The following is a 23,205-nucleotide window of genomic DNA, read 5'->3' as shown; positions in this document are numbered from 1 at the left end:
TCCGCTCTTGGGCTGATTCTCCGGTACAGTGTGTACAAGAGGAGAGATGGGACACGACTGTGGAGCCCGAGGTTGTGTATACGAGTGCTGTGGAGTGGCCGACGTTGCGAGAAGCCATGAGGGTCAAGCCAACCCGGAAGGAGCCAAGCAGGACGTATGACGATGAGTGGGGCGGTCAGGTATGGGATGGGGTTACGGATTGGTTTATGTGAGTGTTGCTGGACTTGTACGGGTATTGGATAACGGTGATATGGAGAAGGCAATGGTGGGAGGACGTGCAAGCGATTAGTATGATGGATAGAAGGCATTGGTAGAACAGGGTGTTCACAGCTCCTACTCTATAACCTAAAAGACATTTTACATTTCAACATCATCCATAAGCGCAACTACAGGTTGTCATTATCCCACACACCAGCACCACCCTCCTTCTTCTTCTCTCCATCATCCACAACAGGCGCCATCGGTATCTCGACCCCCTCAATACTCCACTTCATCCCAATATACGAATCACTATATACACTAACATCGACCTTCTTACCCTGCGCCTCCGGTGGCAACGATACCTTGGCCGAGGCGTGCAGTTTCGCTCCGCCAGCACCAACTCCACTGCCATAAGCGATCTGCTTTTGCCCCCTTCCCCTCCCGCGTCCAGCAGGCCCAGATCGACTTGGATCCGCCCAGTTCACGCGCTTCAACGCGATGATCTCATCTGTACTGCTGTATGACAGCACGAGGAAGAAGCCTTCCGTCTGCGGCTTAGGGTACCGCGGTGCGTAGATCCTGACACCGCCGTTCTGCATACGCGCGTGGTTTTGACGCGTGATGTTCAGGCTGAAAGACACGGCGTTGTACGCACCCAGCGCGAGGGACAGAATCGGCAGGCGACCGATAGGCTCGGCATTGCGCTTGAGCTGTGGGGGTGCGACGCCTGCGAAGCGCAGCGCTTTCTCGAGGTTTGATGGGGAGATTGTGGTGGCGTCGATCAGTGTCTTTGGCAACGCGCGGGCGTGCTCGAGACGCTTCTTCTCGTCTTTAGGCTCGACGTTGGGGAGGATGGCGAGCGGGCCGTCGTCCGGCCAGCGCGCGGATTTGATGCATTGGAGTAGTGTGATCATTTGCGTGCAGGAACTCACGTACCCGAGTTCGGTGAGCACGTCGATGGAAGCTTGCACAATACGGATCGACTGGTCCAATACACTGTTCAGGTCGCCCACGTAATCACTGATCGGCAGGTCGATGCGCGAGAAGTGCGCTTGTAGCAGCAAGAAAGACTTGACGTGTGGATCCCACATCGGCAGGCCGAAGTGATCGGCACTCAGCGGGAGCGCTTTGGACAGCTCGGCGTTGATGAGGTCCTCGTTGTGTCGCACGGGGAGCTCGTCGTATTCGGTAGCATGCGAGATCCAGGTGAGCGCGTCGAGGAAGGTTGCGTTGCGCTTTGCGTGGGCGACGAGGTAGCGGATCGTCTTATGCGAGAGGTAGTAGTACGACATTATCTTGCCGAGCGGGGTGGAGTCGACTTCTCCCGTGGGCTCAACGGCGGCGCAGGACGATTCATGGAGTTCTTTAAGAGAGGTCTCGACCAGGTCGATCATGTAGTCATTTGCCATGGTTTGGGCGGCGATGGTGTTGTGCTCTTCGGCGGAGATTTCGAGGCCGTAGAAGGAGGGATTCTTGTGCAGGCGGCGGAAGAAGAACGTCCAAGTCAGGTAATCGAGTGCATCCTGCTTGGTGCCAATGGTGCCAGCTGAGATTTCGGCGCCCAAATGGTTGTCTAGGACCTTGTGCAAGGAAGACTCGACCGGGAAACCAGTGTGCAGGAAATGCTTGTAGAACTCCTTCTTCGCGTCCTGCGTGAAGATGCGTGCGATACCTGAAGAATCGAACTGAGGACGCCCGGCACGACCCAACATTTGCAACACATCGGTCAGATCCATGTCTTTGTAGCCTTCCGACTTGGCGTCGAAGAATTGGGTACCTTTGACAACAACGAGATGAGCTGGCAGGTTTACACCCCAAGCCAGGGTACTGGTGGCGACGAGGATCTGTATCTTGTTGTTTGCAAACAGCTCCTCAGACAGCGAGCGATCAGTCTCGACAAGACCGGCATGATGAAGGCCGATGCCAAAGCTCAGTGCTTCCCTCAATGCATCATCCTTCACTCGTTCAAGGTTCAAAGCCAAATCATCTTCGGACATGCGAAGGAAACGTCGAGGATTGTCTTCCATACCACAAAAGTTGATTAGGTCGCGAGCAGTCAGGCGTGTCTGACGACGCGACGCCACGAACACGATGACTGGCTTCTCTGGCGAGTGCTGCTTGATAGCGAGGAACGTAGGTCTGTTCATCGATTGCATGAGCGGACAGAAACCGCGCTGTTCGGGGAAGCCATCGATGAAGATCTCCAGCGGAACAGGGCGGACTGAGTGGCGGAAGTTGAAAAGGCCCTCTTTGACACCAAGCCAGTTGCCAAGATCTGACGCGTTCGCGCAAGCGGTCGACATACCGAGAAGTCGAATAGAGCCATCCTTCTTCTGTGAGGCGATGTAGTTCATACGAGACACAATGATCTCGAGAATGGGACCACGGTCACCACCGAGCAGGTGGATCTCGTCGATGATGACCAGACTGACTTGGCGGACGTACCCACGAGTCTGCCAGCTACGACTGATACCGTCCCACTTCTCAGGAGTGGTGATGATGATGTCTGCATCGCGAATCGTGCGAGTGTCTGGCGTGTTGTCACCAGTCAACTCGACAAGCTTGAGTCCCATTGGCCCCGCGAGACGCTTGCCCCAGTCCTGCACTCGCTCTCGAACGAGTGCTTTCATGGGTGCGATGTAGACGACCTTGGAGCCTGGCTTTTCCCTGAAAGCCCACCACATGGCAAGCTCAGCTGCAACAGTCTTACCACTACCTGTAGGTGATCCGAGAAGCACATTCGCCGGAGTGTAGTATAAGCAGTGAAAGATCTGTGTTTGCATAGGGTTGAAGTACTGGAAGCGCTGGGCGTACAACTCTTCAAGAAGCGGATTCTTCAGAGCTGCGATGGGCAGAGGCTGCAGATCGAGCAAATCAGTGTAGACGCTCTCGGTGTCTGGCCGGATGAGATGCTGGAAAGAGATAGGGTGTACGGTCTCCGCACCCAGCCATCGATCAGAAACAGCGCGTACGTAGATCTGCGTCGGCAGTGGGTCTGTGAGTGGAATTGTGAAGTTCAGCTCATGGTCGTCGTACAGCTTCTTGCGAGACAAGATAAAGAACTCGTAGTGGTAGATCTCCGAGGTTTCCGAGTTCTCGACCCAGATCCAGAATGACTCCGATGTGCCGTGGTGTCGGTCATTCCACCTGAACTCAGGCGTAAGCCACAAGCGGATGCGAAGAACGTCGCGGTTCAGGGGCGCGATCTCGGACTCGATACCAAGCGTTGGGAAATTGTCCAGCAGCTTGGAGATGACGCCGCCCATCTTCGTGTTGTGCACGAGGTCGCCAATCTCTCGTGGCTCCATATCGCGCAAAGCCTCGATCGAGGTGTATCTCTGATCGAGCGCTCGCAAAACCGGCTGAGGTAGATCAAATTGATGGAGCGGATGCTCGATGGACCACACCTGGTGTTCGATCGACTGGCAAAGGCTGAGCAGAACCAAGCATTGGTAGCCCCAACGCCTATTAAGCGCTATCATGAACAATGCTCTGGCGATGCGCGAAGCGTTCTGCTTGATGTAGTTGGTGTCCGAGACAAGCGTGAAGTCCTCCAGTCGTGCTCGTGAGATGTGAGCCTGCAGAAGGTAATTTGTCTTGCCGTGCGCTGTCGCGTAGCCACCCTTGACTTCGGTGATGACGTAGCCTTCCTCTTTGAGCGCCGAGAGTTCCTTCTCTTCAGTTTCGCGAGATTGGACTTGATCGAACTCACCGCTCATACTGACCATAGCCAGAGCGTCAGCGTCTGTGCTGCGGGGGCGCATCATAGTGTTGAAGATCTCAATACTTGACTGCTGAACGTAGAACTGACTGGCGATGCGACCCACGTCCTTAGCACGGAGGTCCTCTGTGGTCTCGTTGAAGACGATCATTTGGCTCTTTTGCAGGACACGAGCAGCATCAATGATGAGTTTGCGTCTCCGGCCCACCAGCTGCGGATCATCCCTGATCTCAGCCCACTCGATACCATATAGCAAAGGACTCTTCTGCATCCGCACAAATAGGTAGGAGTATCCAAGCCATTGCACGGCCTCTGATACCGTGGTGACTGTGCCAAGAGAAATCTCGGCATTGAGGTTGTCGACAAGCTTGGATGAGAATCTTGACTCAATCGGCTGCTGCTCTGTTATAGCTCGCATGTAGTGGTCAAGACGATCATGGGTGGTACAGATGAAACCGATACCAGTGTCTTGGAACTGAGGACGACCAGCACGACCGAAGATCTGCAGGACGTCCAAAATACCAAGATCCGTGAATTTACCCTCCTGTGCGTTGTAAACTTGAGTACCCTTGATCAGGACAGCAGCGGCTGGCAAGTTGACACCCCAGGCTAGGGTTGCTGTACAGCAAAGGACCTTGATAACACCCTCGGCAAAGAGTCGCTCGATAAGGTTTCGGTCCGAACGGGGCATGCCGGCATGGTGAGTGCCCATACCTTTGCCAAGCAGCTCCCGAAGTTCTCGTCCCTTCGACTGCTTCATGTCGCGAACAGCAGCGTCGTACTTGGGATGATCTGTCGGGTCGAAGAGGTCGGTACATTGATCGTCCGTAGCTTGATCGAATAGTCTTCTTGCTGTCTTGACAGTGTCCTTCCGGGAGTGCACGAAGACCATAATCTGGTGGCCTCTCTCCAGCATCTGCTTGACCTTGTCGAAAGCTACTTGTTCTAGGTTCTCCCGTGACTTCATTGTACCAGGCTTACCCTTTGCGCCAATGAAGTGCTGCTCGAGAGGGACTGGACGGAAGGATGCATCGAAGTAGAACAGACCGGCCATCTTGTTCACGCGAAGGAAGTCGGCTACATCAACGTAGTTGGGCAATGTAGCGGAAAGACCAACAATACGGATGAGAGACTGTGTGCTCTCAACCTGTCTTTGTGTTCTTGCCACCAAGCTCTCTAGCACAGCACCACGCTCATCGTGCAGCATGTGGACCTCATCAATAATGAGTAGCCTTACCTTCTGGACGAGCTCGGTGTCTCCCGTGCTCTTTCTTGTTACAACATCCCACTTCTCTGGTGTTGTGACGATGATCTGTGTGTCCAGGATCTCAGCTTTGGTAAGGTGCATATCTCCAGTCAACTCGCGTGCCTTAATGCCCAGCCAGGCGAGACGCTTTCCAAGCTTCTCTGTGACTTCAGCAGCGAGCGCCTTCATAGGTGCTACGTAGATGATCTTGAAGTCCTCCATCATAACTGTGAAGTCGGTGGCTTCAGGCTCCTCGATCGGATTGGGAACGATGTTCTTCCCGATGGTATTGAGGATAGTGAGCATCGCTGCGTCCGTTTTACCAGCACCGGTAGGCGCGCAGATGAGCATGTTCTCGCTCGTCTTGTATGCTACGGGATACACCAAGCTTTGCATGCGATTAAGGGATTTGTAGCCTTTGAAGGTCCGCCGGCACAGGCCATCCAATTCGCTGATCTCGACGAGCCTTCGGCCTGCTCCAATGGTTCCCACTGGCATCGCGGGAATTTCGTACTCTTCGTAGAGGTTGTCATCGTGGTGCTTGTGGTTCGTAGGAAGTGCGTACTTCTTGCCGTAAGCAGAGAGTTTGTTGCCCGCTGAGTAGGTTTGGTAGACATGTGGGTATTGCGGCCCAGTGCGGTCAACTGCGGCTGACAGTGCAACATTCTTGTGCTCCCAGTCCTGCCTGCGCAACGCTTCTTCGCGCTCTGCTCGAGTCATGAGGCGACCTGAGATGCCATTGCGTTCGCCTGGAGTTGGCTCAAGCAACGACCGGGTAATATCCTTGCGATGTGAGATGAGATCAGCGACCAGATCTAGCTCTTCGTAGCCCACAATGTCTGCTAACATCATCTGCAGCTCATCGTTGCTGCTGTCGCTGCTCAAGATGGCCAAGACCTGGTCTTTCAATGCTCCTGCATCGAGACCGGAACTTCTTTGAGCGACACCCTCGCACTTCTTGCTCAGCCATTGCTGTTCGTAGGCGCTGCTTCCACTGGAGTTTTCTGGGGCGTGATCGAGATGGTCGCTGCTATATTCATCTTCGTATTCGTCGCTGACAATGTCCCAGATGTCTTCTCCGCTGGCGGTACCCGAGAAGTCGTCGTCGTCGAACTCCATGTCATCGCCATATGCTGGTGCTTTGTCGGCATCAGCGGGTAGGTTCAGTTCGGCAATGGCCTTGCGCATATTGGCGAGCTGCTCCAGCCATTGCGCCTGTGCTGCGTCCATTGAAGACGACATGGCGCTCAAGGCCGTTCTCTGTGCGACCGCCTCTCAACCGGCGAATTTTGATGTTGTTCACGCGGCTCTGTGAGAGTCGATGTGAGTCAAGGTTGCTCGCCGCTCGCTCAAAGTTTCCCATCGATGACGGCGACTGCCTGATCGCGTCCACCTGCCCCACTTCCCCACTAGCGCGGGTTGGCAATCCCGCGGTGGGACAGCGCAGGAGCATGAGCATCACGGCTTACGTCTAGGCACCTAGATCTGTAGCAACCATTTGCATAGCTACGAACAAAAACACCTTGCCCCTCTTGCATTCGACCCTTTCACTCCCTAGACGACGTCATCATCCGCCAGCATGAAGGTCGTGTACATTGGTGTAGGCGCGCCTCTCACCGCCGCTTGCGACTTGTGTGTCTGACCAGAGTTCCCAGATCTTCAACAACGAGGCCAAGCCTGCCGTCGAGCTGACACACGAGAGCGACCTATCGTCCTACGGTCGCTTCACAAGGGGCAGCATCGCCGAATTCGTACGTCACTCAGCACCCTTGATACGACTCTGCGCATACTATACCGCCTCCCTCACGGACCCAAAGAAGAAAGGTGCAACCCACTAGCTAACAATGGGTAGTTGACCTTCTTCGCGGGTGAAGTTGCCCAGCGCACAAGGCCAGGGCAGAGACAGGATGTCGAAGAGAAGGGTAAGTCTCTACTCAGCTGCGGTGAACGTCAGCTGGGGCTATGGGGCTAACACCGCACAGAGTACACATTCCACGCCTACGGCCGCACAGAAGGCGTCTGCGGCATCGTAATCACCGACGACGAATACCCCACCATGGTTGCCCACCGCGTCCTCTCCAAAATCGTCGACGAATTTGTCTCCAAATACCCGCGCACCGCCTACACAAACTTCACAAAGGGCTCGCCCCAGCTCTCCTTCCCCGAGCTCAAACAATACATCTCGCAGTACCAGGACCCCGCGCAGGCCGACAGTATTGTGAAGATCCAGAAGGAGCTTGACGAGACCAAGATTGTGCTGCATAAGACGATTGAGAGTGTGCTGGAGAGGGGCGAGAAGATTGATAATCTCGTGGCGAAGAGTGATGGGTTGAGCGCGCAGAGCAAGATGTTTTATACCCAGGCGAAGAAGCAAAATTCTTGCTGTGTGGTCATGTAGAGATCGTGTCTGGAACTTGAGGAGCGAAGAGCGAGGAGCGAAGAGCGAGGATTGCGAGTCTGTGGATCGATGGATCGGGGCTGGCAAGGCGTTGGGTTTGTAGTTTATTGGGGTTGTGCAATGAACATACCCTTTGATTGTCACACGTATTGGGGCTTGGATCTGTCGTTACGCTGGCATTTGGTATGAAGGGTGTACTTATCGATGCTTGAGCAGGGCATGCCGTGCAGCATCACACGGAGTGACATGTTTCGGACGTGGAAATTGATTGCATGTGAATGATTTCGTTGATGAATTACAGGCTTAATACTGCCAACAGGTCTTGCTCTTCTTTGAGCATTGCGCACTGAGGTCTTTGATACTTTCTTCTCCTTCTGTCTTCTTGTTGCAGTGCATCGTAGGACTGCCTTCCCAAGGATGGCCTTCCCGGACTACTCATGGCTGTCTTTGACCTTGCTGAGCATCACGTGCTACGTGGCCGTGATGCTTGGATGCTGTTGTTGGTCGTTGTATGACGCATGGCTGTTATGGTCTCTTTACCCCACTCAGTCCTCGCCGAAGACCACGAAACTGCAATCTTCCTCGGCCTCGAAGTAGACGTAGTCGCTTCCGTCGGTCTCATTGTCATCGTCCATATCCTCCCAGTCACTTTCATCATCACTATCCTCGTCGTCTACCATTTCAAGCCTGGGGCTTTCATGAACTCCAGCTGGCGCACCCTCTGCTTTGCGGATCCCAGCTTCGTTACTTCGGATGAAATCACTCAACACGCCAATTGTTTGTGTGAAGTCGTAGAAATTCACAACGTTCGTTCTCGAGTCGCTTGGTCCTTGTTGAAGCAGGATCGGGGCCCGAGAGTAGTCTTCGGAATCCTCTGAAACTAATTCGTCTTCTTCGTCTTCTTGCTCTTGCGGGGCATACCTGCCCGGGGTGTAGCGCGGAGATCTTCGTTTATAGTAGTCTTCTGGCCGACTCACACAAAACTCGGTATCTGGGGTGAATTTGACGGCTTTCGTTTTATTCGGCTGTTGTGACCGCGGGTTTGTGAGCGCGCCGTTCTCGGACCAGTACAGGTCCAGGGCTCGGCTCGCTGTTCGCACATCCTCGTTCTTCCACTCTTTATGCTGCGCATGCCACTTCTCTTCCTCTTCCGCCAAATCCTCAAGCTCTGTCAGACAATGTAAGGCTTCGAGTTTGCCCGTGACGAAGGCAGCATACAAAGCTTCTTGATGGGGTGTTGTCGCGGCCATGGCGGCTCTTGGTGCACGCCCTCCAGCATCTCTCAGCGCTTTCTCCAGCGCTCGTGTGTAGCTGATATACATGTCGATCGTACAAACAGGACATCGCTTTCTCAGTTGGCCGGCTGTGATTGGATGCATGGTGTGTCGACACAAAATTGCTGTGGGTGGCTCGTCTGCGCTGGAAGGTTTGATATGTTCAGCCACGTCCTCGAATATGTCCGAGAAGTATCCGGAGTCTTGTTTCCGGAGCCATTGCTGGAAATCTTCGTACTCATCTGCCGTCGGAAGGAAGCCTTGCTCGTTCGGTCTCAGCGTCGTGTGTAAATTCTGCCATCGTCGATACTGCTTCAGTTCACGTGGAGTGAAGATAGCATTTGCTGAAACGTCGCTTCGGACGCGTGAGGTGGTCAAAGACATGTTGTTGTAGAAGGTACCTGGAATCGTGATCTGGAACGCTTGAGACCGGACTAGGTTGATTCGAAATTTCGCGCTTCGGACAATCGTGACAGAGCGCGTCGAGTCCAAAAGCACGTTGATCTAAAGCGAGACAACGCGAAATTCGCTTTGCGAGGGCCGATCTTTCACCCACAATGCAAAATTGCCGTTGTCGACGCGTGCTTTGTTGATGGGAGTGAAAGTGACTCGCTTTGTGTCCTATGTCGCTGAGGCAAACAGAGTCCTTTTGCACTTGCAACTTCAGTGTTACAAGTTTAGGGTATCGCAGTGCACTCTCGTGCTGTGGCGAATGGATGTGTAGGAATAAGTCGTATCTCACGCGGCGCGTTCAGACTCCGTGGCGACCGTTACCGCTGACAAGAATGATATCGTCAAACTTCTCGGTCTTAGGGAGGTTGGAGTACCACGAATAAGCCATGACTCTGGTGCAAAGGTGATCCATTCCAAGCTCTTTTTTGACGTGTTTGCTGGCTTTCACACACTGTTGTTCGCTTGACCGCGTTGTCACCGTTACTGATGCGGGGTGAACGCTGTCGCGGTGGGGCAGGGGATCCTGCTATGAATGCGATATGCAAGCGTGTTCGCTGCACGCTTTGTGAGGTTTTTGGAAAGCCCCGTTGTGGGCTTCAGTGATTGTTGATGTGGTGAAAGTTTGAAGGCTGAGCGACGGCGACAAGTCGGGAATCAAACGGGTGTCGCATGTGCGTCATGGTCACGCACGTGACCATGACTCACCTCGGAAGGAGCTGATCGTGGCGCCCGTTCCGTTCCGTTTGCGCGATGAGATATGGCATTCCTCCACACCCTATCACTCCGCATCACAACGCCTGCTTTTGAAACATTTGAGCAATAGACCTCCTACGAAGATTTCACACACCTAAATCCGGCGTCGCGGGACCACAGAACTTCATGTCCAATAAGTGAACCGTAAATGGCATATTTTCTGGTTATAGGTGATCCAAGCCCAGTTCCAGTTGTGATAATTAAACCTTTAAATATTGCGTTTTCATGCAAGTCTTGCACCACGGCCAGTTCTGCTCCTGTCGCCTCGATGATATGGTAGAGACGTGCGAGAAGTTATGTGCGGCAGTCTGGCTATATCTCACCTAGTTTGATTGACAGGGACTATGCTAAAGACAGTTTTGAGGGCACTGACTACATTAATACAGACTGCATTAACACAAACATGGGGCTGTCTGAGGCGTTGGCTCGATTTGCGGTCTTCAGCTAAGTCTTTTACAGAGGAGAGGGTCTGTGGCTGCAGCCAATATGCGGCTGAGCTTCGCGAGCAAACGATATTTCTTCAGCTGACGGCGCTGAACAGCGAATGATAAGTACTGTAGTCGCAACAAACAATCGCTGTCCCACGTCCAAGGCTTTTCGAAGATACTCTCTGCCTCAATGGCATTTCCCATGCCCCAGAGTCTTACATCTTGTCCGGCTGGCTGCGATTAGGGTAGAGTTTATCTCTGTCGCTGTCGCAGACTTTCCTACAAATGTCAATCTTCCTATGCAGGTCAAGGAGGCACCCAAGGAGATATCAGAGTTATCCAGTTGGCTTACGGCAAGAGCAGCACACGTATATGCGCGTGTTATCGCTGTCGGTAGTACAAGCGGTGTCGATAGGGGACTGATCAATGCTCGGTTCCGGAAGACGTCGGACGATGGTACTGCTGCGTCTGTTTCAATCCTCTTGACTTTTCCACGCAAGTCAGGACGAGCAGGCACCCATTCCATCGAAGGCCATGTATCAAGATTGCCGGATCCTGACGTGCTTAGGTGTGTCGCCGATCACACTTGGGTAGATCCTGAGCTTCTGTTACGGTTCTTGAACCAGAACAAGCACCTGACTTACCAGAGCTATACCGACCAGAGTGTGAATTTGGGCGATCTCTCAACGTGGGTACAACACTGGTGGACCATTCAGATTTCCTTCGGTCAAGAAAATCATGTCACTATAGCGTTGAATCAGGAAACGCCAGATTCGCCTTGGACCAGTATCACAGCTCCAAAGCTTCACATTCGAGCACGTCCGCATGCTAACAAGTAACAGTGATCATTTTAGTAGCCGAGGACAATTGTCTTGGCTTCGACCTGAACGAACAATCATCGTTGTATTTGTAGCCTCTACTCGCTTCAGCCGAGACACCGAGTAGACTCTTTATCGATGCACTACACAGGCTGGCTATAAGAACCGAACAACGCCGCATTGTTACCCAAAGCCCTATTGCACTAGTTCCAGTATACAGCAGAGCAGTGGTTGCGGCCTTCAGCTCGCACATTGAACTCTATCAGCGTCAATGGAACCAAATTTACGAGCCCTATTCCAACACATTTGTAGTATACGGGTACGCGTACCATCGAGACGCTCTGTATCAACTGGCGAGAAGATACACTACACATCTACGCTACATCAACAATACTCTTGGTAGTCTGAAACGGTTCCTGACTTATGCATTCAGCCCTGCAGACCACAGCACGATGTTGGGATCTCTGGTACATGACTTCGAATATTTTGCACGGGAAATTGGTTCTATGGAGCTACTTTGCGGCCAATTTCTCGAACAGTAAGTTAGCAAGCTTGCTTTATTGGATGCTAGGACGCAAATGCAGGAAGCACAAGATCTCAAGCGCATCTCCTACCTCGCCTTCTTATTTGTTACACTCACTCTTACTTCTTCGTTCTTTGGCATGAACGTCAAGGAGCTCAATAGCGATCCGACTGCATTATGGGTGTTTGTTGTCAGCGCGTTGGCAATATTGTTTGGGTCGATGTTCGTTGTGTGGCTCTCCGGCTCGCCAATGTTATCAGTCACATGGAAAGGCATCGCGTCCTTCTTTGGAGGGATCAAGGACGAATTGATTCCAGCAAAGCAGCAGACATGGTATCCTTTTCACGCTAATTGGTTTGAACATTTCGAAAGTTGCACTCAGAATTCATGATGAAGAAGGGAGAAAGTTCGCAAGTTGTTTCAACTTCGACAGCACACCTCAATCATAGGCAGCTTTGGCTTCCATTTTGAGCTACAAGAAACTTTAGATTCTTGTTGAAGAAGGGAGAAAGCTCATGGTGTTTTCAAGAAGAAAGAAGCAGCGCACATGAAGCCCTGACTTCATGTTCTCGGTATCGAGTACATGAGAGTGCGCTGTAAATGCGTCGCAAGCATGCTGCATTTTGTGACATTCGAATGCAGGCGTTAGATATAGGAGCAAGAGGCAGAAGGCAGCAGGAAGATTCTTATATATCCCTCTGGTGGAAACCATGACGAGAAGAGAGAAAGATCACTGATCCTTTGGTGTTTGACGGTAGACCCCAATCATGTTCTGTTCGAATACTCGTTTTGGTCAGCAATTTTGGAGAGCAAGAGCCAGCCGAACCATGATGAAGGAAAGAGAAAGCTCAAAGATATTCTCGAAAATAGAGAAGCAGCGGACATAAAAACATTGTCCGGATAACTTTGATTTCGAGGACAGAAGAGAGCACTGGACATGTCTCGACGAGGCCATAGATTTTTGGATCTCGGGAGGTAGGTGAGAGATGTGGAAGAAAGAGCGGAAGCCATGTAAGGTTGGTTGTGTACCCAAACGCTAGGGTCTCACATGCATACGGCTACTGATGCCGCGTTTCGTTGGACGAGAAGGCGTAGTGTTGTGCGAACGCGACAACAGCAAACGATAGGAATGTTCGACTTGATATAATGCATGACTTGAGCCACTGTTGGTGCAGGAGGCCGACCCGTGTGTGCACTAAGTCAGCAATCGATAAGCTTTTCGACTCGAAACCCCCACCAACCATCGACACTTTTTTGTGAAGGCAAAACATACCTCGCGTTTGTGCGTTAAGTTCACACAATACAAGCTCCAACCTTTCTTTCTTCGAGTATTTTTTTTTCTTTCTCTCCGTCCTCATCGAGCAAGACTACTACCATCCAAAATGCCGCCACCAAAAGACATCCAAAAACTCATCTCTCTCACACAAACCACGCAAACCCTCCTCGCCCACTTCCAAACTTCGCTCACGCCCTCCCCCACCACAAACACCTCCACCGACGCGCCTGACCTCCCCAACGGCCCCCTAATAGCCATCCACGCTGCCACCACCCTCCTAAAATCGCACACGACCACGCTCTCGCTACTCCTCCTCACCCCTCCGCTCACACCCAGTGCCCTAATCGCAAAAATCGGCGATGTCTCCTCCGGTGCACTCTCAGGCATGGTGGCAGCCGCATCCTACACACCTCCGGCTGGGGCGCGCGACGACCTAGGACAGATCATGCGAGTCGAGTTAAGGGTGCAAGTCAAGCGGCTAGTCGGCGCATGGGGCGACATTCTAGCTCTCGTGCTGGCGATGGCGGAGGCACGGAAGACATTGAGCGGGAAGGATAGGGGCCCGTCGGAGCAGGAGAGGAAAGATGTGCTGGAACGAACGGGTGTGGTGTGGGATGTGTGTGATGAGTTGCTGAAGCTGTGTAATGGGGGGGTTGTCGAGTTGGTGCTGAAGAAGGCGCAGCAGTTGAGGGCTGTGTTGTTGGATGCGGTGGAGGAGTTGAAGGAGTGGGGTGAGGATGTCGCAGACTCAGACGACGAGGACGAGGATAAGGCGGAAGGCAGTGGTGAGGATGAGTTCGGGGATGAGGACGATTTCTTTGGGGCAAAGAATAAAATTGGCAAAGACGATAAGGAGCTAAAGGTATTGTTGGACCGGAGTGTGAAGAAGCTCAAGATGGTAGGCATCATGTATCAGGCAGTGGGCAAGAGGAGGTTGAAGACTTTCCCTGCGGCAGCTCCCAGCTCGAACCCAGCAACAACGGGAGCGACGAACAGGGATGCTGCGAGCGAGACGCCGGCGCAGCGGCTGGACGAACTCATGCAAACCCTGAAGACCATACCGGATACGGTCGATGACCTTGCGTCGACGTTCTATGAGCTGGAGCAAGAAGAGGCAGAAGCGGAGCTCAAGAAGGTCTGTGATGAGGCGAAGAGTGCGGTGGAGTTAGTCAAGAAGAGTTGGACAGGCACCGATGATGAGTTCACGATGTGGTCAGCAAAGTGGATCGAAGCGTTGGATGCAGCATGATCGCAGAGCCTCAGCAGATGACAATTACGATACTATCATGACGACCACATCTTGAAATCGAAACGGGTGTTACGTGTATATCACCGCATGCTGTCCTGTCATTTGGGCATGTCAGCTTTTCAATGAGGGTGATTCAACACCGCTTCAATGACCGATTACCCTCCATGAATAGCAGACAGGTCCCTAAAATAGGACAGCAGGAAGCAGGCAATACATATTATAATGGTATGTTCAGTCTGTCATGTAATGTACGGTACTTCAACACCAGCACGGGCCAGGCACACAGGCATGAAATTCCTCGGTGCATTTCTTTCCCATTCGTCACCACTTCACTCCCCCCTACCCTCACTCATCACCGCTTACAAGATAGCAGCGAACATGCCGAGGGCAACGGCACCAAGACCGGCAACGTTGGCAGCAGCGCCACCAGTGCTCTGGGCAGGGGCAGAGGAGGCAGCCGAAGCAGCGCGGGAAGAAGCAGAGGCGGCGACGGAGCTGGCTGCGCCGGTAACAGAACCGGCAGCAGAGGAGACGACCGACGCAGCGGAGCTAGCAGCGGATGCAGCAGTGGAGGTCGCTGCGAGGGATGACGGGACGGCAACGGAGAAACCGGCAGCACTGCAGACGCTAGCGAGGGCAGGGGCAACCTCTGTAGGATAGTTAGTACACCGGTAATAATGGGTGGAGGGCGAGGGGAACGTACTGGCAACGTCGTCAGCCGAGCAGCGGGTGGGTATGCAGGACTCCAGCGAGCTGGTGATGGCCTGTTGGCCGGTGGTGCACTGGCATGTTACGTCGGTGACACCGCAGCCGGAGCTGGGGATGGCGGCGACAAGGCAGGCAACCTTTCAACAATCAGTATGGGAATCCAATTCAATGTTGGAAGAATCGTACAGCGCAGTCAGGGACAGACGACAAGTCAGGAGTCTGAGCGGAGACGACGGCGAGCGAAGTCACAAACGCAGCGATGGTGGAGAAACGCATTTTGATCGATTAAAGTCGGTATAGGTTGGTGTGAAACGAGTGTGTAGGTTTGACGACTATAATAAAGATGCGAGATATCAGTTGAAGTTCAGCACACAGTGCAACAGAACGCGGGCACAGGCACGTTTTGTACCTGCTTTTTCGCCGAAGCGACTTACCCACTAAAATCAAGCTTGGTTGCACCGCAGCGCCTCATCTAGACACGGTTCCACGCTGTGGGGAGCTTTGAACTATCGAATTAGGCAGTGCAGGGCTGTGCGGCTATCAACTTGCGTTTCACGGAACCATGCGCTGTGGTTGCCAAACACTGGTCTAAGGTTTCGACCGTCGACACATTAGTGGCGTTACCCAGTAGTCTGGCCGTACGGTAGCGTGGCTAAAATGTGGGGAGAGGTGCGAGACTCTGGGGAAACCGAGGCTGCGATTGCGGAGAGAGCATCATGACTGATTGTCATGGTGTTCTGGATGGTGATCGGATCGTCGCGCTTCTTTGTCCATGTGAATCGGGCAAGGAAGGTTTGAAAAAAGTTGGTAAGGCTGCTTTGGGATGTGTAAGATTTGAAGTTGGTCGATGTGGAAAGCTGTGTAACTTAACGTGCGCTACCTGATTCGTGCGTGAACTTTGCGCCTCGAGACGTACTCTGCAGTAGATAACAAACCTTAAATAAAGTCGCCCCACGCAAGGCGGGATGAGTGACATCTCGGTCCCAACACCCCGAGTTCTGTTGCTTTGTGTGGCCGCATTTGTTCAAGTTCGCTGGACGATTGTTTGTACCTGGTACTGGACGATGCACCACAAAAGGTCGCATGGTACCGGAGAAGTATTTATCGCAGCTACCGTGTGGTCCCAGAGCCCTTGATGTGTCGGGGAGACAAAGCGAGAGAACTCGCTGGGATGCAGTTGATCGAACCTGGGATGGTACAGGGTGTACCTCGAGTCCTGCACAACGTGACATCCCGACTTCAGCAGATATCTGCGCTGGAATGTTTCAGTCACTCGTAAACAGCAATGCTGATGCATTGGCACTCGCAACTTTTCTGTTATTCAACCTGTCAGCGTCTCGTCTGTGTTCATGCTCACATCCTCGCAGTCATGTTGTTCGTGTTGGCTGCCCTACATGCCACCGCCCGACTGCCGGGTTCCTGAAACGTGCATCCATGCGCCAATCCGCAGATCAGGGGCTTGTTTTTGTCTCACATTTTCGTGATGCTGACCCTGCAGCTGCATGCTGCAGCCCGCACGCACCTGCTACCACAACACTTTCATTGCTTTTCTTATCCATTGCTCTGCGCGACACCTCAGCTCAGGTCGCAAAGCTGCAGTGGTGGAGTATTGCGCTCGGCTGGTAGGCCCGTTCGGTTGCTCTTTACCGGCGGTTATCGTTGCTCAGCACCAGTTCGCTGCAATGCCGTATTCGCAACTATCCTTGGCCTAACTTGATGTCACTCGTGCAGCGCTCGTCGCTGCAACGTGCAGAGGCTCTATCGTGGACATGTTCTGGCTCGCAGGCACGAGTGTGGTTTCGTAGTGGGTTGCCTTGCTGTTTGTAAACTTCGCGCTTGTGATTTACGCTTTTGGTGGGTTCCCGCACCATCGTGACGATGGCTGAACGGCAAACGGGTGGAGCACGCAGGGTTCAGGGGCTCTTCATGTTCATGCATAAGAGCATGAGTAAGTCTGTGGCGACGAGTAAGTTGGTGTTGCTGTAGCTCGTGTAAGTTGGATGTAAGTCGAAAGCGTGAAGAAGTCGAAGCATCGAGTTGTTGATCTTTGATAGATTGTGGTGCAACGTGTGATTCGGTGCTGATGTGGCAGAGTAGTCACAAGAGATGCTCGACTAGTAGTACAGCAGTTGACCTCCCGAATGTATAATGAAAGAAATGTAGCCAGCGGTTTCCGTAAACACCGTGTCCAGCCCGGTGTCAGGTCGCAATCTAGCATGTATAGAGACTCCGTACTATTCCGAATGACCCTATCTTTGACCGTTGAAGAGATCCAAGAACACTAAACAGGACAGACCGTGAGGTATATTGCAGTATGAAAGAAAGAGACAAAAGCCAGGCCGTGATCGCAGACGACAAATATAAGTTAGACAAAACGCAGAAATGTAAGAGTTCAGATAGAAGACAATCTGAATCCCTGTCGAGAAGAAGCGTTGCTTTTGAGCCATACCAGTACAGGTAGGCAGAAGTGACTTGTCCTGTGGCAAGGAGCAGTTCGAAATAGGATGATTAAAACATGGCACCATCCATATTCTGCTGAGCGATGGGCTGTTCGTTAATAGGGCGAGGAGCAGAGTTGTTACGTCCAAGGAAGCTTGTAGGAGGCATGGCTGGGACAGCTCCAGTTTGGCCTTGCGCCATGCTGTGGAGGCTCTTGCTCTCGCTCGAACTCTTTCTGAGATAGTTCCTGGGTTGCGGAATTTGACTCCCTGCGTCAGATGAGTTTGTGCGCGCTGGCTCAGCGTAGGGCGCTCGTGGAGCGTCAAGATCTGAGTGGCTTGTTGGTCCATCAGAAGACTTCTCGCTATCAGAACGACCAAAGCCGAAACGACGCCTCTTGGGGTTGATCGGTGGGACCGGAGGCGGTACATAGGGCTCGGAACCGTTCTTCAAAGATGCACCGGCCGGAAGATTGACTGTGTCAATGACAGATGTGGTGGATACAAAGACGGGCTCTGAGATCTCCGATTTGGCAATGGACTTCTTGCGCAACATACCCTGTCTGATGAGTGGCTGAACAGCGCCTGGGTTGAAGGCAGTCGCGTTCGGTGTCGTAGGGTTCGAGGTAGGAGGAGTGTGGTTGGCAGAGAAAGGAGGCACCGGCGAAGCTTGAGGCTGATAAGCGTTCATGCTTGGGCTGTTGTAGCCGCCAGGAGAAGGTCTTGGAGAAATCGGCATACCTGGCGAGTACTTGGGCTGAGGAATGCCGGAAGGGACTGGAAGCGGAGGGTGAGAGGTATTCGTCTGGATTGGGTGCAAGTGCTTCGACTCGAAGTAGCTGTTGCTGCGCGATCGCGTGCGACCCTGGCTGTCAACAGACGGCCTGTCAGTGGGCAAAGGGTAAGCGTTCTCAACATCCTCGCGGTACTGGCCAGCACGGCTTCGTGAGCGGCCAGACGAAGTGCCAGACCCAGAACGCTCACGAGTGGAACTCCTGCTTGTCATAGGAGGCGAGCGACCCACCGGTCGTCCCATCCGGCTGCTGTCTGTTCCAGACCGCTGTCGGCTTTCCAAGCCACGCTGCGAGTCATCCTCATTCTGCTGCCCCAAGCGGGAAGACTTTGATTTCAGCGAAGGCATCTCAGCCTTCCAGTGTTCGCCGATGTAGGACCCGACCAACGAGGTAGTACTGGCGTTGCCTGATCCGGTTCCCAGAGTCATCTTTCGCAGTCCCTTGTGTAACACATCTGGTTGCTGCCTTTCGACAACTGCAAACGATTCGCGACTCGACTTGGCGCGAAGCATATTCAGAGCGTTCTTGAGTCCACCTGATGGGCCAGGTGCAGGGCTTGTAGAGCGGCCCTCGGCCCTAGCGCGAAGGTTTTCTTGAATGAGGCGCTGGCGCTGAGCGAGATCACGCTGGAATGCCTCATGTTCTGCTTCTGTCTCGTTACTAGCGATGCGTTCGTGGTTCCTCCTCGACTCCCACTGCTGGCTCAAACCGGCATTATTATTGGGTTGCATTCGCTGTCCATCAACAGGGCTGCCTGAGCTGAAGGAACCACGGTCGTTGCGGTAGGGATTATCAAGGTCGTCCAGATCCCAAGGATTGGAATGACTGTAGTTAGAGGGCGCTGGTGTAGCAGAATCAGATCCCGGCTGTCGTGACTGCAGACCAATGTCTTGAGTTTGAATAGCAAGGCCGACCGGTGCAGCCGATGTGGGCGCAGCCGTGTGCTGATCAGTCTCACCGTAATTGGAGGACACATTGCTGTCACTGCGGAGATGTTGACGGATCAGACCGCTAAGCCCTCCATTGTTGGGCCCTAGTGTAGGGGAATCAATTCCTCCGTCTGCCACCTGATCAGGTTTGGGTGACAGGCCTTGAGGTAGCATTGGGCTAGGACCTTGAGAGGCTGCTTGTGGGACATGTTCTTCTGAAACGTTGCGAGACCGCATGGCAGGATGCTCGAAGATAGGAGGCGCTGGGCCAGTCGCTATAGGCAAGTTCTCGAAACGGCGAGCAGCCTCTACAGTGCGAGCAGTGGTGGGCCTTGTCAGAGCTGGCTCTTCATCGTCGCTCGAATCCTGAGCGGTGAAGAAAGTAGCACCCATTGGCTGATCAGGTGACTTTTGCTGCTGAGGAAGCTGTGCAGCTTCAGTCGATGGCTGGGCCTGCGCAGCGTTGGCAGCAGCCTTCATCCGGCTCGCAGCAGCCTGGAATACGGAAACACCTGATGTGGCCTGACTTGGCTCGGTGGATGATGCAGAGGATTCTGACCTTGGTCGTCCTACGCTTTCAGCTCGCTTTCGTCTCTCCTGCTCTGCACGCTCCCTGAGGGTTGGCTTCCTAGGAGGTGATTTCTCGGAGTTAGGTACAGGCTCCATGACGGGAGCCGGGAATCCAGGCACTTCCCGAGGAGCTTCTCGCTCAGATTGCATGCGACGCAGACGCTCCGCATACTGTTGCTCGCTGAAAGCCTCCTTAGGCTTGTTAAATGCACCCATTGCGGTCGCCTTCCCACGATCGCCTTGCTGAAGAGCAGCGGTCAAAGGCTGCTTCTCCTCGTGATCACTGATCACCGGACTGGCTGGTGGAGGGGACTGGATTTGAGGCACAACCGGGCTGGAACCGCCACTAGACAGCTGAGAATTATTTCTCACGACACCAGGGTGTCCCAGTGCATTTGGGCTGTCGGACCGAAACATGGGACCCCGGTGGAATCGATCGTTCAAACTTGTCGCAGACCGTGTTTGGGAAAGTGGAATTGGCGGGGTCGATCGTCCCGTTGGCGCTCGAGCTCTCTGTATCGAATTCAGCCTGTTCATGGCTGATGATTGCTGCTCTTGGATGTGCTGGTCGAGTCCTTGGTCATAAAGCCTTCGTCCCTTGGTTGTTGAACGGTTCAAATCAGCCGTTGGGAAAGGCCCTGCTGACGGAGGGAGGGCTGGAGAGGTTACAGGAGCATCGCTGACGCCTTGGGATGCTATTGATGTTGCGGCAGTCGACGTGCGAGTGTTCTCAGGGCCAGAGTTGGTGGAAGATGAGGTCTCCCTCTTCTGGCTGAGTGTTGTTGGGCTCGATGGCTCTGAGTGTTGGTCGTTCAGTGCCTCCGCCTCTTGCCTTAACCTCTCCTTCTCCTCTGCGCGCAAGCGCTGGTAGGCCGACATGTTCACGTCGTCGTCGTAGAGTGTTCGTCCTGGACCCTTCGAGCTGCTATTATTGGAGATCATGTAGATCTTCTGACGGCCACCGAACAAGACGTTACCCTCACCAGGCCTAGCCCGGCTCATCATGTTGCCTGATTCATCTCCAGTCTTGTCGCTGTCGAAAGAGTTCGTGCGTTCGATGGCAAAGGGCGGCCGAATTGATCCACTGAGCGACGATACTTCTGCAATATCAGAGAGCCCACCAGGGGCGAAGCCGAATTCGTGAAGTCGAGATGATCGTTTTGGTGTAAGAACGCTGTCGTCGCTTGCTTTACCTATCTTCGAACTCGGATCATCCTGCTCTCTTAGCATGCTGAAGCGCGTGGACAGGCCAGGCATGATCAGACTTGTTCGGAAGTCATCTGTGCTAGGCAATGCTGACCCCAAATCAAAGTCTGGTGTGACCTCTTCCTGCTGGCCTTTCTTTCCCTTTTTTGTCTTTTTCGTGATAGAAACATCGTCCCCAGGAGCCTTGTCCTTCTTCCGGCTAAGGAACCCCATGAAGGTGGTCTGGGTTATCTGAGACGTATTAGCAACGTCTATTGAAGGACAGAAGTTGGCTCAAGGTAGAGCCAAACCTTTGGTGAACGCATGGGCGATTCATGGCGGAGGAGTCTTACGGAGAAGTGCGACTACGCGCAGTATTAAATCGTCGCACGCTAGCTATTGCTGCGTCTGTCAGGAAAATTGCTGGTCGAGTCGACGCAGGGGATTGGTAGATAGGCTCGGAAGTGGAAAGTCTGTTGGTCGCGCGGACTACGTTAGCGATGTGCCCTGCATACATCTTGCATGTACAATTACTTTGTCGACATAGAAAAAGTAGAGAATTAATTCGACATACCCGGATCTCCAGATGATCTCCTGCGCCTTCTAGCACGTTGTGTCCCGTGAGCGACAAGTGCCGGTTTAGAGGGAAGGAGCAGGCGCAAGCTCCATGTAGTGGCGGACGCACGAGGCAGGAACAACAAATATGGATTGTGGTGGCGCTATAGATTTCGATGTTTCTTTTCCCGGGATGCGCGAGAGGTGTGGTTGTCTTGGTCGAGCAGTGTCTCTAACACTTGCAGGCTGGCGGGTCACAAAGGGTTACTCGAGGGGTCTCTCGGTTGGCGGCAAGGCGTCTAAACAGTAAATTATTGCAGCGAGTTGCAATTAAGGAGTGTATACAGCTGGAGTCAACAGGTGAAGGAGTGTCGGCATGCGCGTTGCGGGTGTTTGGCAGTGAAGGAAAGGAATGTGCAGCAGATCTCCCGACCAGAGAGACGGCAGAAGCCTTGAAGGAGCGTGGGCTGCAGACACTGGGCCTGGGGGAGTGACAAGCAAATCGACTAGGAACAAGGTTCATTTCCACTAAGCTTCATTTCCGCATGTATGGGGCACTTTTGCGACACGTCCAGCGCAGGCGTGCCGCGCGGGCCATATGCCGGCGTCGGTTCTTTGCCCACCGCGGCGCCAGGCATCCTGATCGAGCACGGCTGGCTGCCTCATCAGCCCAAACCCACGCCGTCCCAGGGGAGAAAGGAAAAAACAACGGGTACTAGCGTCAGTAGCGTCAGCCCGCTGTCGCGCCTTGTGCATTCCCTTTTCCCTAAGGACAACAAACAACCCATAAATGCTTCACCTTCACGACTCACCCGCGCACGACTCAGAACCTGCATTGCTTGATCTCAAAGGTTTGTGGACGACAGCGGCGGCGACTGTGACAACGGCGAAGCCATTTGCGCGCCGTGACGCGTGGTACAGCGAAACATTTATAGCCAATCAGCACGCGAGCTCCCCTGAAACGCAAAGTCCGGGACTGTACCTGCAGCCCCTCCCGCAGGCTTTGCCCGACCTGCATGCAGTCATCAAAAAGCTCTTTTCACTTCGCCGTCATACTCATGCTGTACCAAACAAACAAACAACAGTCATATCACAGAGCCTACATTTGAATCCATCAGCTCAAGACTGCACAATCGCGAGGAATGCGGGGAGGCTACTTCTCCTGACAGTCAGGGTCAAGCGCCCACTGCGTTCCTGAAGCCGCTAGACTCACCAAGCGAACGAATCACCCGCGAACCATTGCCCTGGAGCAGATGGCCGCCACGACCTCCTGGCCTAACCGCCCTTTGTCTTACCATCTCTCCTTTCTTTGTACCACTGCAAGTCTATAAGCAACATGACCGAGCACATCTGGAGCACCAACGAACGCTGACCACAAATGCTGCGGGGAGCCGCCAGAAGTCACTGCAACTGTACCTTCTTCTCCAAGACACCCACGGCGCTTCTCATCTCCGGAGGTACGTAGTTAGCACCCCGGCATCGACACAGCTCTCGTTCCTCCCGCATGTGCTGCTTCCCGTTCCCTGCTGCAGATGCAGCTCAACACGAGGCGTACCGAATCGTGTTTGACTTTTCTTGCCTTCGGCGACGACATCACCTTCTCCATTAAAGTAGTGGGGCAGAGCTCAAAACTCACTCAACGGGATTGACTCCCGTTCCCGCTCGAACACCGTTGCAACAGATACA

At 53.3% G+C, this 23,205-nt stretch overlaps 7 protein-coding genes across 7 annotated transcripts; 3 read left to right on the top strand and 4 right to left on the bottom strand.

The window, feature by feature from the left end:
- Window positions 1–376: 376 nt before the first annotated feature.
- On the bottom strand, window positions 377–6,482 carry BU25DRAFT_405445 (Sec63-domain-containing protein). The gene has a single exon (XM_033699785.1). It carries the CDS (start codon window positions 6,408–6,410, stop codon window positions 387–389), a length of 6,024 nt encoding a protein of 2,007 aa, XP_033567769.1. The 5' UTR covers window positions 6,411–6,482; the 3' UTR covers window positions 377–386.
- A 242-nt stretch (window positions 6,483–6,724) lies between these two features.
- BU25DRAFT_486640 (snare-like protein) lies at window positions 6,725–7,865 on the top strand. The gene is made up of 4 exons (XM_033700177.1): window positions 6,725–6,768; window positions 6,824–6,919; window positions 7,021–7,090; window positions 7,151–7,865. The coding sequence occupies exons 1-4, from the start codon at window positions 6,748–6,750 to the stop codon at window positions 7,564–7,566; spliced, it is 603 nt and encodes a 200-aa protein (XP_033567768.1). The 5' UTR covers window positions 6,725–6,747; the 3' UTR covers window positions 7,567–7,865.
- A 246-nt stretch (window positions 7,866–8,111) lies between these two features.
- Window positions 8,112–9,724, bottom strand: BU25DRAFT_464727 (uncharacterized protein; the record flags this gene model as incomplete). The annotated part of the gene is made up of 2 exons (XM_033700129.1): window positions 8,373–9,724; window positions 8,112–8,285 (listed from the first exon to the last, which is right to left on the bottom strand). Exons 1-2 carry the CDS (start codon window positions 9,222–9,224, stop codon window positions 8,112–8,114), a joined length of 1,026 nt encoding a protein of 341 aa, XP_033567767.1. The 5' UTR covers window positions 9,225–9,724.
- A 2,044-nt stretch (window positions 9,725–11,768) lies between these two features.
- BU25DRAFT_8812 (uncharacterized protein) lies at window positions 11,769–12,393 on the top strand. Its single transcript, XM_033700235.1, has one exon. The coding sequence runs from the start codon at window positions 11,871–11,873 to the stop codon at window positions 12,204–12,206; it is 336 nt and encodes a 111-aa protein (XP_033567766.1). The 5' UTR covers window positions 11,769–11,870; the 3' UTR covers window positions 12,207–12,393.
- Window positions 12,394–13,090: 697 nt separating this feature from the next.
- Window positions 13,091–14,400, top strand: BU25DRAFT_405441 (uncharacterized protein). The gene has a single exon (XM_033699784.1). It carries the CDS (start codon window positions 13,198–13,200, stop codon window positions 14,338–14,340), a length of 1,143 nt encoding a protein of 380 aa, XP_033567765.1. The 5' UTR covers window positions 13,091–13,197; the 3' UTR covers window positions 14,341–14,400.
- Window positions 14,401–15,411, bottom strand: BU25DRAFT_486637 (uncharacterized protein). The gene is made up of 3 exons (XM_033700176.1): window positions 15,235–15,411; window positions 15,044–15,185; window positions 14,401–14,989 (listed from the first exon to the last, which is right to left on the bottom strand). Exons 1-3 carry the CDS (start codon window positions 15,322–15,324, stop codon window positions 14,700–14,702), a joined length of 522 nt encoding a protein of 173 aa, XP_033567764.1. The 5' UTR covers window positions 15,325–15,411; the 3' UTR covers window positions 14,401–14,699.
- Window positions 15,412–17,130: 1,719 nt separating this feature from the next.
- BU25DRAFT_444276 (uncharacterized protein) lies at window positions 17,131–21,481 on the bottom strand (the record flags this gene model as incomplete). Its single annotated transcript, XM_033700033.1, has 2 exons — window positions 17,131–21,216; window positions 21,356–21,481. 2 exons carry the CDS (start codon window positions 21,479–21,481, stop codon window positions 17,557–17,559), a joined length of 3,786 nt encoding a protein of 1,261 aa, XP_033567763.1. The 3' UTR covers window positions 17,131–17,556.
- Between the last annotated feature and the right edge of the window lie 1,724 nt (window positions 21,482–23,205).

This window comes from Macroventuria anomochaeta (genome assembly GCF_010093625.1).
Source record: "Macroventuria anomochaeta strain CBS 525.71 unplaced genomic scaffold BU25scaffold_1, whole genome shotgun sequence".
Lineage (NCBI taxonomy): Eukaryota > Fungi > Ascomycota > Dothideomycetes > Pleosporales > Didymellaceae > Macroventuria > Macroventuria anomochaeta.
The sequence above is the reverse complement of the archived record's forward strand: the minus strand, read 5'-3'. Positions and strand labels throughout refer to the sequence as shown.

Coding starts and splice junctions, on each gene's coding strand:
- BU25DRAFT_486637 (XM_033700176.1), bottom strand. CDS start 15,324: ATGCGTTTCTCCACCATCGCTGCGTTTGTGACTTCGCTCGCCGTCGTC. Junction 15,186..15,234: donor CGTCTGTCCCTGACTGCGCT/GTACGATTCTTC, acceptor GATTGTTGAAAG/GTTGCCTGCCTTGTCGCCGC. Junction 14,990..15,043: donor CTCGGCTGACGACGTTGCCA/GTACGTTCCCCT, acceptor ACTATCCTACAG/AGGTTGCCCCTGCCCTCGCT.
- BU25DRAFT_486640 (XM_033700177.1), top strand. CDS start 6,748: ATGAAGGTCGTGTACATTGGT. Junction 6,769..6,823: donor TGAAGGTCGTGTACATTGGT/GTAGGCGCGCCT, acceptor CAGAGTTCCCAG/ATCTTCAACAACGAGGCCAA. Junction 6,920..7,020: donor GGGGCAGCATCGCCGAATTC/GTACGTCACTCA, acceptor AACAATGGGTAG/TTGACCTTCTTCGCGGGTGA.
- BU25DRAFT_405441 (XM_033699784.1), top strand. CDS start 13,198: ATGCCGCCACCAAAAGACATCCAAAAACTCATCTCTCTCACACAAACC.
- BU25DRAFT_8812 (XM_033700235.1), top strand. CDS start 11,871: ATGCAGGAAGCACAAGATCTCAAGCGCATCTCCTACCTCGCCTTCTTA.
- BU25DRAFT_405445 (XM_033699785.1), bottom strand. CDS start 6,410: ATGTCGTCTTCAATGGACGCAGCACAGGCGCAATGGCTGGAGCAGCTC.